Raw genomic sequence first — 18,181 nt, 5'->3', positions numbered from 1 at the left:
TGCCTTGTAGCTACAGAAATATTAAATCGAATCCTTCTTCTTTTGCCTTCAACAATGGAAGAAACATAAAAAATAAAGTTATAAAATTCGTCAGAAACTTTAACTAAGAATGACAACGAAAAATTATGATTTTAACAACAGTTTTCCTTTATCTTTTTAGATTGTAACCTTATCACATTGCATTTGTGTGCTTCCATGTTGTTTTCTAACATTGAAATACAATCTCATTATTATAAGTACAATTTTCTGCTCTTCTCTAATTTTTTTTTTTTTTTTTTTTTTTTGCAGGAACGACAAATTTAAATTTTTAACAGGTCATACTTTTCCTGATCGTAAAGATGACTTCATGAGACCCCCGTACATCGCCCACTTCGCAACACCCACTCTGAGTAAGAATCTCTTAGAAACCTGAAATCAGAAATTGTTCTAAATTTTCTACAAAAAATTTCGTACTTCGAAGAATACAATTATGTTTTTGGTAATATCATAAATGCATTAGTATAAGAATAAAAAAATGTAAGATGCGATGCATTATTTTTGAGAGGAAATATTTACTATAATAAAAATTAAAAAGAAAGTAAGAACAAATTCAGTATATGTTAAAGTTCCGAACTTAGCCTATGGATTTATTTAAATTCCTAATTAGCTTATACATTTTATTTGAGACATTTTTTTTCTTTTAAAAAAAATTAATATAAGAATATTAAGAATATTTGAGATACTCAAGTGTCTTTAACTGATTTTTGACTTTTAAATTAATTGCTCCTTTGATTATCAAAATATCAAAAAAAAAAAACTATAATTCGCTTAAATTTCTGAATGCGTTCCTTACTTTTAAAGGATTATCTTGTCATTTATTATGGAACAATATGCAATATATTAATCTCAAAATATTTTTTTAAATGTTTACTTTAATCATGCCTAGATATAAAGAATTCGTAATTACAATATTCAATAAAACAAATTTTATTTAATGAGAAATATTTTGTGCATATATTTTAAAAAGGCATAATATTCTCTTATTATGAAAATATTTGAACTGATCAATGTACCCTCTTCATATGAAGCCACAAATTATGTTATAAATAGATAGATAGTAATTGTAGTAAGAATCAGAATGATTGATTATCAGCAGATCGTCTAGACCTCGTTTACATAAGGAAAATCGCTGTCCGTAACAGCAGACCACGTGACCTTCACAAAATATCTTCACCAGTCAACAATCTGAAAGTCAAGGACGCATGCATGCGAAGAAAAAAAAAGAACAGCGAGAATCACTTAACAATCCACTTCTCCATTAAACATTCTCTCCGTATGAGTGTGTGTTTGATTTCAGAATGTCGACTGGTAATGATAATTTGGTATTCCTGGGGACGAGATTTCCTTGGAGTCAGGTGGTCTTTTAACTGCGGTTATAATATCTAATAGGACACTCAAATACTACCAAGGTAATCCGAGAATTATTAAGTGGGTGCATTTTACCACCTTTCTCATGGAAATTAAAAGATAATAATAACAATAAAGTAGAGAATAAAATCCTCAAGAGAGTAAAGCTACTCTCTATTCAATAAGGAAACTGTTCTTATCGGAACTGCGAAATTCTGGGATGAGTCGTCGAAAGCAATTGAAAAAGGATTTCTTGTAATTGCAATTTGCCTTACATTAAATTCTTATAGTTTTGAAATAAAAATAAAGTATTTAATAGCGAATCATCGGTGCTGTTATTTCTCTTGAGGAATTTAAATACATCTCTCAATGAAAAACGGTAATCAGGAAATTCTATACCAGAATAAGCAACTGGATCAATCGACTTTACACTTTTTATTAAAATTCTTAACTACGAATTTTAGAAACTATCAACCTAAACAAATTTGATTCGTAAACAAGAATGTAAGTGAAAACATAAATTGAATAAATAGTATTTCCATTTTCTTTAAGCAATGATAAGGTTTAAAAAAATTTTAAATCCCCATTCTTTTATTTTTACTTTCTCGGATACATGTTATAGAGAATGTATAGTAGTTGTTATAAATTCAAATCCGAAATTTTGAAAAATCTCCAAGCATCAAACTTACCTAGATTCGAGAAAAAATTTTTTTGGAAAATGTCCATCACAGTTATCTGTCTGTCACAAATATAACTCAAAAATGCTTTAAGCTGAATGAATGAAATTTGGTATACTGTCTTTACACCGAATTTGTAGATTTCTATCAAAATGTGAGTAAAATTTGTTCAGAGGAAATTTATCTGTCCGGCTCTTCGAATATAAGTTAACACAATAACTACAAAGCGAAGAGAACTAGATAGATAAGATTCAGTACACAAATTTAACATCTATAAGGTAGCCACCTATCAAATTTTGAGCCATATCCAACAGCGGATTAATTGTCTGTTGGTCTTCAGTTTCAGAAACATATAAACGTGATAACTCAAAAATGGAATGACTTAAATATATCAAATTTGATATCTAATTTTGTCACTAAAAGATTAACTTTGTGTCAGACTTTTGTTCCAATCGGTTGGGGAAAACGTGTCTAAAACACAAATTCGATTTTCCGATACTATTAATCACATGCCAGAGATTAATCACCTAAAACCCCCGCAAGAATCACATAGTAGATTCAGTAAAAATGCTAAATTCACACCAAAGAGTTGTACTTCGTAACCATTGCACGCCAGTGCCAAGCAAGGCGTTCTCCGAGATGGCATCTTTATTAAAGAGTATGCGCGAAAGTTTTGGATAGGTCACTCCAGTTGGTTTATGAATACAAATCCTTTAGTAAGCTGTAAATGCATTTATCTACTGTTAAAAAATATTAGTGATTTATGAAATTCTTTTGGAAGTATGATATTTAAATAATGCAAGCATCATTGTCTTTTTTTTAAATCTAAATTTATTGATTTTCCTCATTATCATTTTTTCGTTTCCTTGGAAAGGGGACTTGGATTCAATGATCGTCATCGGAGTCCATACGCAGCCCAAAAACGCAGCCAATGAAACGAGTGCTATGGCCAAAGTATATGATTACGCCGTCAAGACTTTTAAAGTGAAGGTAAGGAGTCAGTTTACGAAATGCAATAGCTAAAAAAGACATTTCTTATACAAATTATTTCTGTCATGTTAATAATCCGTGTTGTCATAATCCAATAAACAAGTAACGATGACTTGCTTCTTGGAAAAACAGAATTTTTACTGCAAAGAACTATCGATGATCCTAGCGTGAATGATTCTCTCAAAAAGTCCTAATCCTTAAGTATCAGGCACTTTCAAACTTGAAAAGATAAAGGTATGCCTAGATTGAATTACTTTTAGATTCGCATGCGCCAGGTATCCTGGTGATACGGTCTCGACCTCAAAACCAGAGAGTTTCATGTTCGAGACCCGATTTCACCTAAGAATCGTCGTGTAATCGGTCTGGTGGGCGTTAAATCCGTCGGTGCCAAACTCCTCCCGCTGTGTAATGTGGAAGTTTTGAGAGCGGAGTGCCAGCTCAAGTGCCATCCTCATCATCGACCGTGGTTCAAAATTACGAGGTCCATCCCAAAAGAGCCCTAAAGCTGCTTTAAAACGGGATGTTAATATAACTAAAGTAAACTAAACTTTAGATTCGCATGCATATTTACCTCGTAAATGTAAATTTTTTCTTAAAATTTAAGAAATAAAAGTAAGTACTTTTAGAAATGAATAAAAGCTCTAATTTTAGTCTGGATGAATGTTGCACTGTAATTGCAAGTAGCCGAAATAAATTTTAATTGAAGCGCAGCACCAGATAAATAGTTAAAACATCAATTGCTCGAATGCTTTTTATATAATCTATTTTATACATACTTATTTCTGCATAAATTGTTTTTTTTTTCTAAAATATTTTGCCGTAGCAACGTTTCTTGAAATATGAGTGCAATTGATTTTCTATAACGAATTTGTGATGTCACGTAATGTTTTATTTCATAGGATTTGGTGGGAATGCTTATTGATGAAGAATTTTAAATTTTTTATTTGAAAATTTCAAAAATGTATAAAACGCATATAAATTTGAATTTTTCCATTTTTTTCCCTAAGAAATCTAAAGAATTAAGATTTATGAACAAGATAATGTGAAATTATAAATTTAAGTTAAAGTACAGAAATTAAAAATTTCATTCCGGATATTTTGCGGGCGTAATTCATGGGTAGATACAAAAATCAAACTTTAAAAATATTGATTTTTTAATGCTTAAAAATAATGTAAAACAGACTAAATGAAAAAGATTTGGTCAAAACTGATTGTCTAAAGGAATTTCTATAAAAACGCATCAAGCTGGAAAATAAAGGATATTAAAAACTATTATTAAAGGAAATTAAAAACTATTACAAATTTCATGCTTTTCAGGACGTCATGATGATGGGCGATATGAATGCAGGATGCGCCAATGTGCGGATATCGGACTGGGACAACATCGATGTTTGGCGAAGGAAGGAATTCACTTGGCTCATTACACACGATTTCGACACCACTCTTTCTATCAACTGCTGCCCCTATGACAGGTACTATTCGCTACTTAGTTTGATTCTAACGAAAATTTAATTGAGATCCCAATATAGCAACAGGAAAGAAAACGGAAGACAGCAGCACGGGGAAGGAGACATAATTTACTTTCATTTCTCTGATACAGAACATTCCACGCTTTCGTGCATGAGACAGGAGGTGTTTGTATATAGTATATATTATATATCAGCACAGTTGGTTCCATCATAGGAAAGATAATTTTACGGACAGCTCTATTGAATGTTGATTGGATGCCGGATCAATGACCCCCGAGCTTGGCAACAAACTTAATAACCATTTGGGGCCTTGGCGCCGAATTTGGCGACATAGGTGACAAAATGAATGATACTAGAATCTCCAAGAATTTTGGCGATAGGATAGGACCAATAGAAGGCGAATTATGCCCGCTTCTTCGAGAACCTTCTGTGCCCTGCTCTGGAAGCTATTAAAGGCGGCTGTCGAAGCCGAAGTAGGTCATATAGTTAGTAAATGACGAATTAGTTGGATTAGTCTAACTAAGCGCAAACCTTTAGTGAAGCTCAAACAATCAGTGGATTGAGAATTAAACCGTTCGCCGACTCTCGGAGTCTAATATTGAAACAAAATCGAGTCTATGCTGAATAGCCAGTTGTATAATAGTGAGCCGACGGATGAGTACAGGTAGAGTGAGGGGACAGTGGAGAATAGTACGCTATATGTATTCCCTATTCCTGCTGAGTTCTGTCTCGCCGTTTTTTGTGCTGTCGTGGTTGTTTAAAACCAATTACTACTTGTGGGCTGCTATTTGTTTAATTTTTGTTCAGCTGAATGTGGAGCCTTAAATCCGTATACGTAGTAAATAAATTCTTTTCAGAATCATAATTGCTGGAGAAAATATGGAAGATGCTGTTATTTGGGAATCTGCCGGAGCTTTTAAATATAGAGATCTTTACGGAATCTCCACAGATATGGTAAGATGAAGGCATTTCGTTTTCAAGTATATGTACGTGTGTATTTATTTGTTAAGTTGAAGATAAGATTAATTTTAGTTGCCTATCTATAATAACAAAGGGTTCGTGCATTTGGAAGTAATCATCTGATTAAAATTAATTATTACCTATGAGATGATTCTCATATTTAAATCGTGAAATTCATCAAAATGTATCTATCTATATAACACGTGTAATAAATAACACAATAATTTCATTCATCAAAATGTATCTATCTATATAACACGTGTAATAAATAATACAATAATTTCATTCATCAAAATGTATCTATCTATATAACACGTGTAATAAATAATACAATAATTTCATTCATCAAAATGTATCTATCTATATAACATGTGTAATAAATAATACAATAATTTCAAGTTTCTTTCAAAATTTCGTAATTCTCGTAATATCATTCCATTATAGATTAAATTTAGGAGAAATAATATCTAAATGGATATTTACTGATAGATAGAATTATCCACAACAATTTAATCCAGTGATTTAACACATATATGCTAAACGTGATTCGTAAAAATATTCGCGGATAACAATTTTTATTCTATATAATTCTAAGGAAACTGTCAAATTATTATATTTTTTCACAATTTATATGTCCAAACCATGGCAAGCAATGCAGCTAACTGAATAAAGGAGGCAGAAAGTAGAAAATAGAACTTGAAAAAGTATTCTGAGCTCATATAATTTCAGAAAAGAATTTGTCAACGGCGTTTTTGTTCCGAGAGAAAAGTAATAGCCTTCCACGCCTCAGTAGTTACTATGAAGGTGGAGTCTCAGAGATTGAGAAATTATTTTTAGAATGTAAATTAATTGGAAATCATGTCAATAAATTAGAATATAATATCTCTTAATTTAAATTCTAATTAATTTCCTGATTTTTATCTTAAATTAGTCCATGTTAATTTCATTCTAAAATGTACAATTATTTTCAGATCCAACTCCCAATTTTTTTTATTTAATTAAATCTATATGCGCTCTAGAAAATTGATGACTTTTGCATTTCCCACACTCAGAGGGAAGAGATAAAAATTCCTAATGCTTAGAACATTCTTTTAATGATACCTAAAATTTCCTTGCCTAAATCGACACGTGGCAAAGAAATTCCTATCAAAAATCTCATAGTAAAATTACTGAAGACAAAATTTTCTGTCACTTTCGTTCTTGTTCCGCGATGTAGATGAGATAATACTAACGAAATATTTGGATTTAAAAAATAATAAAAAACTGGAAACTCAATTCTTTCGGAAAGTGATCATGTTTTAGGTAGTATTTTCGCAAGATTACTATATCTTTATTATTATTCGATATTCTGAATGCCAATCATTGTAGTGAAAATATTATAATAATGCTGTAGAGCATCTCGTATTATTCACTGCGAATTCTAGAAATATGGGATTATTGCTATATTTGTGAGTATTAATTAAAGATTACCTAATACAAAGAAATATAATCGCTCAGTAAATTTATTTATTTTAAAAAAAAGAAAATATTAGATTATAAGTCACAATTTCTTTATTTTTAATAAAATGCCTTATTATAGGATATATTTTCATACTCTGAAAGTAATGATCAAATTTAATAAAAAATTTCACCTGGATAAATTTTCTCAGTTACCATTCTAATCTTAACATTACTGATTTAAACAATTAAAAAAGTTTACCTACAAAAAAAGTAAAGAGTGGAAAATGAATTATTCGGAAAAATTACAATAGATGCTTTAGGGAAAACCCAACAGATTTTTTTTTAACTTCTCAAAGTAATTAAATGAGCTTTTGTAATTTAAAAATATACATATATACATCTAATTGATTCTCCTAGGGCTAAGGATTAAATTTTTTGGCAAAATTATTTAATTGTTTTTTACCATATTTAATATAAAGAACAAGAAAGAATTTTATTTGTAGAGGTTAAATTCTATTTAGATTTATTTTCTTCTCATGAAAGTTTAACGAGTTAATATTCACTGTTGCCGATAGATGGCGCGACACGTTTTTAAATGTCGATGGATGATCGATCGATTTTTAAATGGCAGTTTCCTAGGCCATTTAAAATTATCTTCGAAAAAAAGCTTTCGGTTTATTTCAAAAATTCAAACTATTTATTTTTTCCAAACAAAAGCTGAAAAATCTGTCAGCAAACTGAAATAGTTCAGGTTGAAAGAAAGTATTTAAATAATAAAGGATGCCTGGTTATCGGTCAGGGCTCCTATGGTTTTATTCAGCCATATTTACTCCTACACGCGTTTTAGAAAATCGATTATCTTCTGAGAATCTAAGGGAAGGAATTCTGAGAATCTGAGACGCTATTAGCGGGCTGCATTGATTTTTCAATTCTGTTGCCATTTCGAAGATTAAAATCGTTCGCTAGTAGATTTCGATCGATGGTTTTATAAAACATTCCAAACTGTTTGACTTGTTAGTTTGTAGAATTGTAAATAAATTAAGATTTCAAGTTTTAACACTTTCTCCTCAATTTTTAAATCACTCAGAGTTTTATTTACTAATTTTAAATTGCATGATTTAATTTTCATAAAAAAATTTAAATTATCATAAATCATTCCTAGGCTCTGGCTGTGTCTGATCATTGGCCTGTTGAAGTGAAACTCAGAGGAGGCAGTAAGAATCAATCAATAAATAGGTGAAGGGTAGATTTGGTGGAGGTTCTTAAATGTTGTTTGAGTAGGTGTTTTTGGTGGTGGTTTAGAAAGTTAAAAGAGAATTTGATTTTCTTTTATATTCTCATACATAATATTTTGAATAATTAATATGAAATAAATATACCTCATAACTGATGTTAACTCTATTAAAAAGTTTCTTTGATTTCATTTATAAATATCACAGTATCTATGTTCTTACCTAGTTTAAATTTAATTTTAAATAAATTCAGGATTTAAAAACAATTTCGATGAAAAGAGCAAGTATCGAAAGTCCTCTACTTTTCCATTATTTCTATGAGGAATTATCCGCAAACCTTTTGTTAAAGTTGAAAAAGTAGAGTCACTGAACTGATTAAAAAAACATTAAAAAATTCTATTCCAGATTAATGCTTTTTGTGTTATACAATAGTGTAAATCGAATGAAAATATTTAAAGCGGCTGCAAATACTTCTCTTTCAATGTATATTTGATTAAGGACAGTAAAAAATGTATTTATGTTTATTTAGTTACCAAATCCATACAATAAATAATTCCAAAAAACTACAACAAACGGACAGTGCTTTGACAGATGATTAATTGATATAAAGACATATAAAAAAAATTTTTTGGATATTTTGATATGTAAATGATAAGCTTTTCTATCTCGTATTTTCCTGTATAAACATTTCAGATGTAAATTTCAATCCATCTCTGACATTTTATAATGCATAATGTTATAGTAATACATTTACAGGCTGATGCCAACAGAATAGGTTAAAAAAATTATGATTTTTTATAGAATGCAGCTGAAGGAAAAAATAAATAAATTGATAGATAATACTTGAGATAGTTAAGAGAGAGCCTGATTCTTCGCTGTATGTTTATTCAAAGTTATAAACTGCTTAATCAGATTTAACTAATAAACTAATATGGGCTCTAATCTAACTATTTTTCAACGAGAATCAAAATCAATATGGAGAATTTTTCAAATGTGTATTTGTAACACACTCATATTTAATCCATTAATGTCCAAAATTTAATTATGCTCAAAATACCAAGATTCAATTAACTATAAAATGAAATTAAATTCCTATTTCATGTGAAAAAAATGTTTCAATAAATAATAAAAAAAATAAAATAAGTAAACACTTTTTTTATAGATACTTATATTAAATACTAGCCGCCTTTGGCGACCAGCCGGTTCACCAATCTTAATGCTCGTTAAAATTTTAATAATTAAATATATCATGTAACTCCTATTTTAATAGCTTCTTCATCAAAATATTTTAAAGTTACAAATTTTGATAATCATATAATTCATTCATAATATTATAAAGGAATTCAACAATAACGTAATATGTATCTCTCTAATTTTCTTTTAGTTCCCGTAGAATTTATGCTTTAAACTAAAGTGGAAATGTTTAAATTGCAATTAATATAAGGAAATTTTTTTACTGAAACGAAGCATTTTTTTTAAAATATGAGTACTGAAAACAGAGTCGTTGAGTATTTAAACCTTATGGGCACTAAAGAATATCTTTCTTAATTTATGTAATATCTCAAAAAGTTTTCTACAAAGTTTTCTCAGATTCATCATGAACAGATCAATTAATTAACAATGTTTAGTTTTAAATGCATGAATCTCTAAGAAAATAAACAGAATCGTTTAAATTAATCGGTCGAGAACAGGTTAAGCCTTCAAAAAGTCCGTATCCGTTGTCAACAATCAGAACACAATGCACATGCTTGAATTTTCAACGCCAGTTACGATAACGCAAAAGCGTGAATTTTTCTACACCAGTTGGGGTAACGCTATGCAGATTAGAAATTTTTTATTTCCTTTAATCCATTTTATTTTAATTCAAAAGTACTTCAGAATGAATCTGAAAGATCGATTAATTAACAATTTTTAATTTTAAATGCATTAAACGTTAAGAAAATAAACAGAATCGTTTGAAATAATCGGTCAAAAAATGTTAAGCCTAGCCTCATTACTGTTGAGGGGGAAAAAACTGAAGCCTTACTCATTTGGCGGTGGGGAAAATGAAAAGAATTTTTGGCGGGAAAGTTAGTTTTTAATTAATAGTTAAAATTCTAATTAAAAATTCAAAAAAAGGAACCCCAGGTGCACATTCCCGTCCTCCAAGGTATACATGTACCAAATTTGGTAGCTGTAGATGAAACGGTCTAGCCTGTAGAGCGTCAACACACACACACACACATTGAGCTTTATATATTAAATAATAGACTAAAATATCTATATATAACGATTACTTTCGAATTTCTTGATTTAGTCAAAAAACAAATCAAAGGAAAAGACAATATATTGACTTCGAAACCTATCTAATGGATAGTATGTGTCAGCTGAAAATTGGAAAGGATTTTAATAATATATATCGACTTGACAGGCAAAACAAAAAATGAATAATGTGATCTTTTTGATCTATTCACAGAAATGAAATTTAATTCTCCTGTGGTGGATTGGGATGAGTGAGGATAGAGCCTGGGACTTTGCGATTCGCAGCCCAGTAACATGACCACAATACAAAAGCAATTGCCCTTGTAGCGTAGTTGTTAATTGGCTTATAAGCTTTCACCACACTCCTTTAAATAGGTTGCTGTAGTATAACGGTGAATTTGCTTTAAATTTCCCATTTTTATTTTTATAAATCTGAATTAATGAATTTGTCATTTTACTTTAAACTTGTTAGCATAAGATATGTATTGCTAACCCCGAAGTCGTTCAATATTCTGAATGCTGAACAATAACATGAAGTTATAGCAGTAATATTATAGAACAGGAGTTCCTAAATTGCGGATCGCGATTCTGTTTTAGTGGATCGTGGCAATATCTTGTATACATTTTTCAATAATTCGCAAGAATGTGATGTGGGGTAAAACTTTTCATCAAGCAATACATTAAAATGTTTTTTTTTTATAAAATTATATTTTATAATGTTTTTCCTTCACAAAAGTTCTTTTTAATAATATAAAAAATACACTAATAAAACATTTCTTCGGAAAAAAACTTTTGTTCTTCTTATAAAAAACTCAATCTGCAAAGGATGATGTGAAGGGAGTTGAAATGTTTAAAAGTTCGGAAACTTTTAAACATTTGAGCTTTGTAAAATATCGTATACTATTAAGGAATCTAATCGCTCAGAATAGCGTGTTAATGATATGCGGTATGTGGAAATAAAAATAAACAGAATATGAAATATATATCTTATTAAAGCATCGTCACAATTCTCCACTTTATCATCGTTTCGAATAAGAAACAAATACTGCTAGAATACTTTGAAAAATATGAAAAATAAAATTATATATTAATAAGTTACATTTTTCTAATTATTTTGAATCTTCAAATAAATAATAATTTTTCTTTTTAAAGCTTCAGCAAAAGCAAAAGCTAACCTGGAGCCCAGCCTTTGTCTGACAATCCACGATGTGCGTGCTCAAAGCGTTCCTGAGCAACTGCGTTCACAGAAAACCACTTTCGGCTACGAGATCGAAAGTACTGAAGACTATACGGAACTTTACTCCGAGTCGAAAAATGGAACTGCACTCCTGGACAGCCTGAAGACACTCCAGTCGAAATATCAGCAGCTGATTTCAAAAGAAGCGGCAGATGCTATTGTGTACAAGGTCAAACATGGTGCATTGAACGACGCGACATCGCATGATTTTTTGGAGCATGAATTATATTCAGTTCGAATTTACTTTGATGCTTCAGATAAGACGACAACCGTTCACTATTGCACTGCAACAACAGTAAACTAGATAAAGATATTTTCAGTTCGTATTTGCTTTGAAGCTACAGATGAGCCCACAACCGTTCACTATTGTGTACGACAACTTTACTAAACTAAATAAAGATATTTTGAAGAATAAAAAAGCTCTTTGTTGTTTCATCTTTCTTTTTGAGTCGGCATAATAAGAACTGATCAACGTTCCTTTATTATGCAATTGTTGATCATGCCATCATCTGTATGCACCACTCCGCAGTGAATCCTGTTTCGCTGGTGATATAGAGCCCGCCTTTATGTTGCGTGACGTCAGGATATTCATGTTTTGCCTTTTGTCAGTGAAATGAGTTTGGAATTCTTCAAATGATAATCGAATAACACTAGCCATTACTCTTGAATATAAAAATTATATTTAATTTCCATCCACCTAATAAAATTGCTAAAGAAATTAATAATAAATACACAATGTAATGTCACTTCAAATTGATCTCATAACCACAGGGAAAAATTTAAACACTATGAACCACCTGCTAAACAGGCTCCCATCTGCTCATATCAGTTCCTTTCTTCCTCTGCTAAAGCGCAGCCATCAATTATTTAAGAAAAATGCATCCCTGCAGTGATAAAGTATTGATCAAGATTCAGTTTAAATCTTTTCTTCTTAAAACTTATTCCATGTTATGTGATGGTTACGAATTCATAACATATTATAAAAGAATGTTGATTTAGCAATCTTGCTGATTGTTCAGAGTTTTGTAATAATGAACCAAAGGCTTTCTAGCTTTGTGTGTGAGAAAGAGAATTTCAGGATAAAATGAATCACTAATTATTTATAAATATCTGTATTCATATATCTAAATTCCTTATCTACATTCATTTTCATCTAAGACTTTATAAGAAAAATACACCCTCAAAACAAAGATGTGAAATATAAAAAAATACACAAATGAAAGAATCAACATGACATTTTTATGTCAAATAATTCAAAAAATGAAGGTGGGTAAAAAAAAAGTATCTAATCATGCGAAATCAGTGACATAACTAGAATAGAGTAAATAGGACAAGTCGATATTAGTCATCAAAATATTTTAAAACTTCCACACATAACTCATATATGTTATTATATTTAGTTAGATGTTACAAATCACAAAATGCATGCATGCATTTAAAATTACTGAAATCAATGCATCTTAATTATTTAAGTATATTAATTAAATTAATTGTAAAAAATAAATAGCATAGCAATTATAAAACGCACTTATCATTATTAAAAATTTCATTAAAATGTTCCAAATGTAGATAATTTGAAATTATATTTTAAGCATTTTGTTCTAATCGAAATGCACAGAAACCCTATAAGAACCCTTCAACAAATTTAAGTCACTCCTGATATTTTCCTTTCGACGTTTTTTCTTATGCCAATTTTAAACATACGATTGTACATACAGTGGCTCCCAAAATTGAGTATACACTATACTCTTTCTTCTTTAATTTTATTCTTTTTGATCTTAACATTCCTATTTATGGCTAATATTTATAAGAACGACAAAATATACATTAACAAAAGTATTAGGCTAAAAAACAAAACGGAGGAATTAATAATATTTTTATTACAGTAATTGTTATGTCAAAGTTGCAAATTCCAAAGTCAGAAAATTGAGTATACATCTAGCAAAATCTGTCAACAAAAAGAGAAAAAGATAAATTAATATTTTATTGCATATCCTTGTGCATTTAGAACAGCTTGTAAACGGTGTGGCATTGAGTTGACAAGAGTTTGAGTTGTTTCGCCGTGTATTTTCGACCATTCTTCTTGTTATAATCTTTTTAAGTGTTCCTTGCCCCCAGTATCGTGTTTTTGAACTGATTTTCCTAATTGTGCCCACAAATTTTCTATCACATTGAGATCTGGTGATTGGAGAGGGGTGTGCAATTGCATTTTATAATTATACAACAACCATAACTTAACTATTTTAGCTGTATGTTTCGGGTCATTATCTTGTTGAAACAGAAAACTTGACCCTAAACCCAAATTCTACACACTTTGTTTTAAATTGTTCTCCAATATATCCAAATATTTAATTTTGTCCATGATTCCATGAATGAAAATTAAATTTCCCACTCCTTTTGCAGACATGCAGCACCATACAAGAAGTGAACCACCTCCATGCTTGACAGAAGGATTGGTATTTTTAGGAAGAAGTTCAGAATTGGGCTTTTTCCAAACATAACATCGACCATCACCACCAAAAACATTGAACTTACTTTCGTCACTGAATATTACTTGATTCCAGAAGTCAGGAGGCTTTGAAATATGACTTTTAGCAAATGAAATTCTTTTCTCTCAATTTACTTTTGAAATGAATGGTTTTATTCTGGCTACGCGACCATTTTAATTTGCTTTTCGGATTATTCTTCGAACTGTTTCTGCAGAAACATACATTCCAATAGTTCTCGATGTAGATGTAGCAATCACCTTAGGATTGTTTGCTACCTCTCGAATAACCCTTCTCTTGGTCGTGGCACTGAGGATTTATTTTCTTCCTCTTCCAAGTTTATTAGCAATTTGCCCATTTTTTACTTCTGGATAATTTTTTGAACGCATCCGTGCCTCTGTTGAATTTTCCTTGCAATTTCTCGTAGAGATTTACCATCTTCAGACAATCGAATAACAAGTTTCCGAATTTCAACATTTGTTTCATTTCTGGAGTTCATTATGATGACCAACACGTTTGTTTTCGCTTGGAAATCAATGATTGCCAATTAAAGTAACAAAACTGTTTTACTTATTCATTTGGAAATAAATAATGATAGTCAAGTCGCATATTTTATAAAGTATATACTCAATTTTGTGACTTTGGAATTTGCAACTTTGACATAAAAATTACTGTAATAAAAATATTATTGATTCCTCCGTTTTGTTTTTTAGCCTAATACTTTTGTTAATGTATATTTTGTCGTTCCTATAAATATTAGCCATAAATAGGAATGTTAAGATCAAAAAGAGTAAAATTAAAGAAAAAAAGAGTATTGTGTATACTCAATTTTGGGAGCCACTGTAATTAAGAATTATCTTTATCATGAGAGACATTATTAGATAAATAAATTATTTAAGTTGTAGATATAACTTTTGTATTTCTTAAATAAACAGAATATTTTTTAAAAAAAAATGCAAAAGTTTTTATTTCCTTAAATATTGCATCTTGACTTATACTGCCAATTACAAAGTTTCTTTAAATAAGGTAGATAATCATATGAATGCATTTTGAATTATGTAAAAAGTAATAAAATAAAGTTAAAAAAATTAATTTTTTATGCAGTTCAAAGAGTGTAAAAATGTCAGTAAATTATTTTTCTTATACACAATACATTTACATATATGCACACAAAGTTTCACCATTTTATCTATCTTACAACGATACCGAAAATTACCTCTGACTGGTTTTTGAATTCTTTCCTTCGCAATTTTCAGGATAATATGCATATTATGATTTATAATTAAAAAGGCGGAACCATAAAATGATAATATATATTTATTAAGTCGTATTAAAATTCAAAAATGCTCATTAATCGATGCAATAATTCAAATGATTACAAAGCATGTTCTTGCACTTTCGTGACAGAACTGTATTATTCTAACAGAACTGCATAGATAACTGTATTATTTTAACAGAACTGCATAGATAACTGTATTATTCTAAAAGAACTGCATAGATAACTGTATTATTCTAACAGAACTGCATAGATAACTGTATTATTCTAACAGAACTGCATTCATAACTGTATTATTCTAACAGAACTGCATTCATAACTGTATTATTCTAACAGAACTGCATTCATAACTGTATTATTCTAACAGAACTGCATACATAACTGTATTATTCTAACAGAACTGCATTCATAACTGTATTATTCTAACAGAACTGCATACATAACTGTATTATTCTAACAGAACTGCATACATAACTGTATTATTCTAACAGTAATTCCATACACGCTATCCAATTCATTATTGGCAATTGATCCATTCGTTCAGGCACAAAGCTATTGAAAACTGAATCGGTCACCATTAAGATTACTGTTGTGCAAAATGGGACCAACGAAATTTTGAAAATATTATACTAAACATTTACGAAAAAGTATCAATGGTTATGTTGCTCTCGTTAGAAGAATGAATTCTGACTATTTCAAAGATAATAGCGATTAGACGAATAGATTCTAGCAACATTCATCTGTCCGAATTACTACTCCGAGAAAAGAAAGATCTCATTAATCCGAAGTAAGGCAGAATTTGAAACTTCAAACGTCGATCATGATCCGATTGTAACTATCCATGAAAACTGCGTAAAAGCCAGTTATTAATTTCAAATAAAATCTGCACTGTTATTTTTGGATCCTCGAATTTTGAACTGCTGACATGCGAACACCTGCATGTGGGTAACTTTAAAAAAAATAACCAAAAATGGCAATTTCTGTATTATTTGTATACCATCTCATTCTACCCGTTCCTTTCCTGAGAAGTGAGGATCGTGTAGATTGTAATTCTGTTAATACACTTTCCACAGAATGAAGGGAATTTGGAGAAAAAAAACACTTCTATTTTGTAATTAGGCCAGCTTCCCCATTCCATACAACCTAAAACATTATCATTTCAAAACGTTCCAAGTTACTAAAATACATAATTCGCTTGTAAAACTTACAGTCATATATATATATATTTGCAAACAAAAAATTTTCTTTTCTTTTTCAGCCTTCCATTGGTTCTCTAAAATAAATGTTCACATTTTGATGGTTTTTGTACAGTAGTAGTTGCAACTTCAACTAATTAGTGAAGTACAGTATGCACGATCTGCACAAATGTTAGTAAATATTTTTCAACTCACGATGATTGGATGATGTACTACTATACAAATATTTGCATAAGACTTTTTCATGTATTGAATAAATTTACATTTCTGCAATAAATGTTTTCATTTAAATTAATGATTAGCCCTAATAAATTTAAAAATAAGCCTAACTCTGTTAGTTTTATAGATAGAAGTGTGGAATACTTTGTTTGCATATATGAATGTAAAAAAAAACAATTACTCACTGACACTTTTTCACCATGGAAACCGTATAAAAATGTAATTTTTTTTTATCCTCCTCTATAGGAGTCAAAATGTTTTCATACAATTGCCCACCTTTAATGAAACTTTGTAAATAAACACTCGTGTTCGGTAAATATCATAATCTAAATCTGTTAATAGACATTTAGCAGACGATTCCTTTTCAGACATTTTATAACTGCTACTATTTTTATTTTGTTAAAATATTATTAAAAAGTAAAAGCAAACGATTTTTTCTTTGATAAACATATTTTGTTAATATTATTTCGTTTATTTTTCGTATAATAGCTGATGATCAATTGTAAACCTTCTGGAATCTGGGAATGCTTGTAAGATACGCTGTTATGTTGAAAGAATAAACAAGCCGATGGAATTCTAAATTGCTTGGAGTATTATTTTAGTTTTAAGAATTTAAGAGCAAGCTATAGTTTGAAGCTTGAGAAAACGGGTAGTTTTTTAGAAAGCATGCAAAAACTCGTTCCACTTTTTTGGCACATCATGTAGTATGCAGTTACGTACTTCCTAGGATCGTAATTTTGCTTTGTTTTAGCGTAAAAGCATCTACAGCAATGAATTTGTTTTAATATGTAATATTAAATATGTTAATGTAAGTAATAATTTGTTTAAATATGATAAATAATTTTAATTCAATCTCATATTTTCTGTAAAATCATCCGATGTAAATACTTTTTAACCTTTGAATACAAGGGTCTAAATGATTCGTTTTAGTTTCTGCAAAAATTCAGTACATTTTCTTTTAGTTTATGCAATAAATTTAGTTCAAGTGTTTATTCATTTTTGATATCTATTTTCTGTATTTTCACGTTCATTTCTTTATTGTATGTAAGACTTAACATTTCACTTATCATAAATGCAAAAAATAAATAAGTTCAATAAATAAATTCAAGTTGGGTGATTTTACAAAATTTATATATAGTGTCTCACAAAAGTGATGGGACACTTGTGCTTTGCAAAAGGAAACTGTAATAAAATAAATAAATAAACATGTACAAAACTTTTTTGGGTGTGTTTCATACTTAAAGTTAGTAAGAATTATAACATACATTTTGTCAAAATATTAAAATATTAATTTAATAAAAATACAATTGTTTAGACAGGAGCAAAAAATAGCTCACATAAATGATGGGACACTTACTTTTCCATCAAATAT

The 18,181-nt window shown here is 29.8% G+C and overlaps 1 protein-coding gene across 1 annotated transcript in view; it reads left to right on the top strand.

Annotated features, from left to right (window-relative positions):
* The window catches only part of LOC129966889 (deoxyribonuclease-1-like), a 40,233-nt gene extending 28,188 nt beyond the window's left edge, over window positions 1-12,045 (top strand). The window contains exons 5-10 of the mRNA XM_056081498.1: window positions 289-389; window positions 2,938-3,053; window positions 4,371-4,525; window positions 5,380-5,476; window positions 8,085-8,136; window positions 11,548-12,045. Coding sequence (XP_055937473.1) covers window positions 289-389; window positions 2,938-3,053; window positions 4,371-4,525; window positions 5,380-5,476; window positions 8,085-8,136; window positions 11,548-11,936 — 910 coding nt within the window. The 3' untranslated portion in view covers window positions 11,937-12,045. The remainder of the gene's footprint in view (window positions 1-288; window positions 390-2,937; window positions 3,054-4,370; window positions 4,526-5,379; window positions 5,477-8,084; window positions 8,137-11,547) is intronic.
* Window positions 12,046-18,181: the final 6,136 nt, after the last annotated feature.

Source organism: Argiope bruennichi, chromosome 4, assembly GCF_947563725.1.
Source record: "Argiope bruennichi chromosome 4, qqArgBrue1.1, whole genome shotgun sequence".
Lineage (NCBI taxonomy): Eukaryota > Metazoa > Arthropoda > Arachnida > Araneae > Araneidae > Argiope > Argiope bruennichi.
The sequence above is the reverse complement of the archived record's forward strand: the minus strand, read 5'-3'. Positions and strand labels throughout refer to the sequence as shown.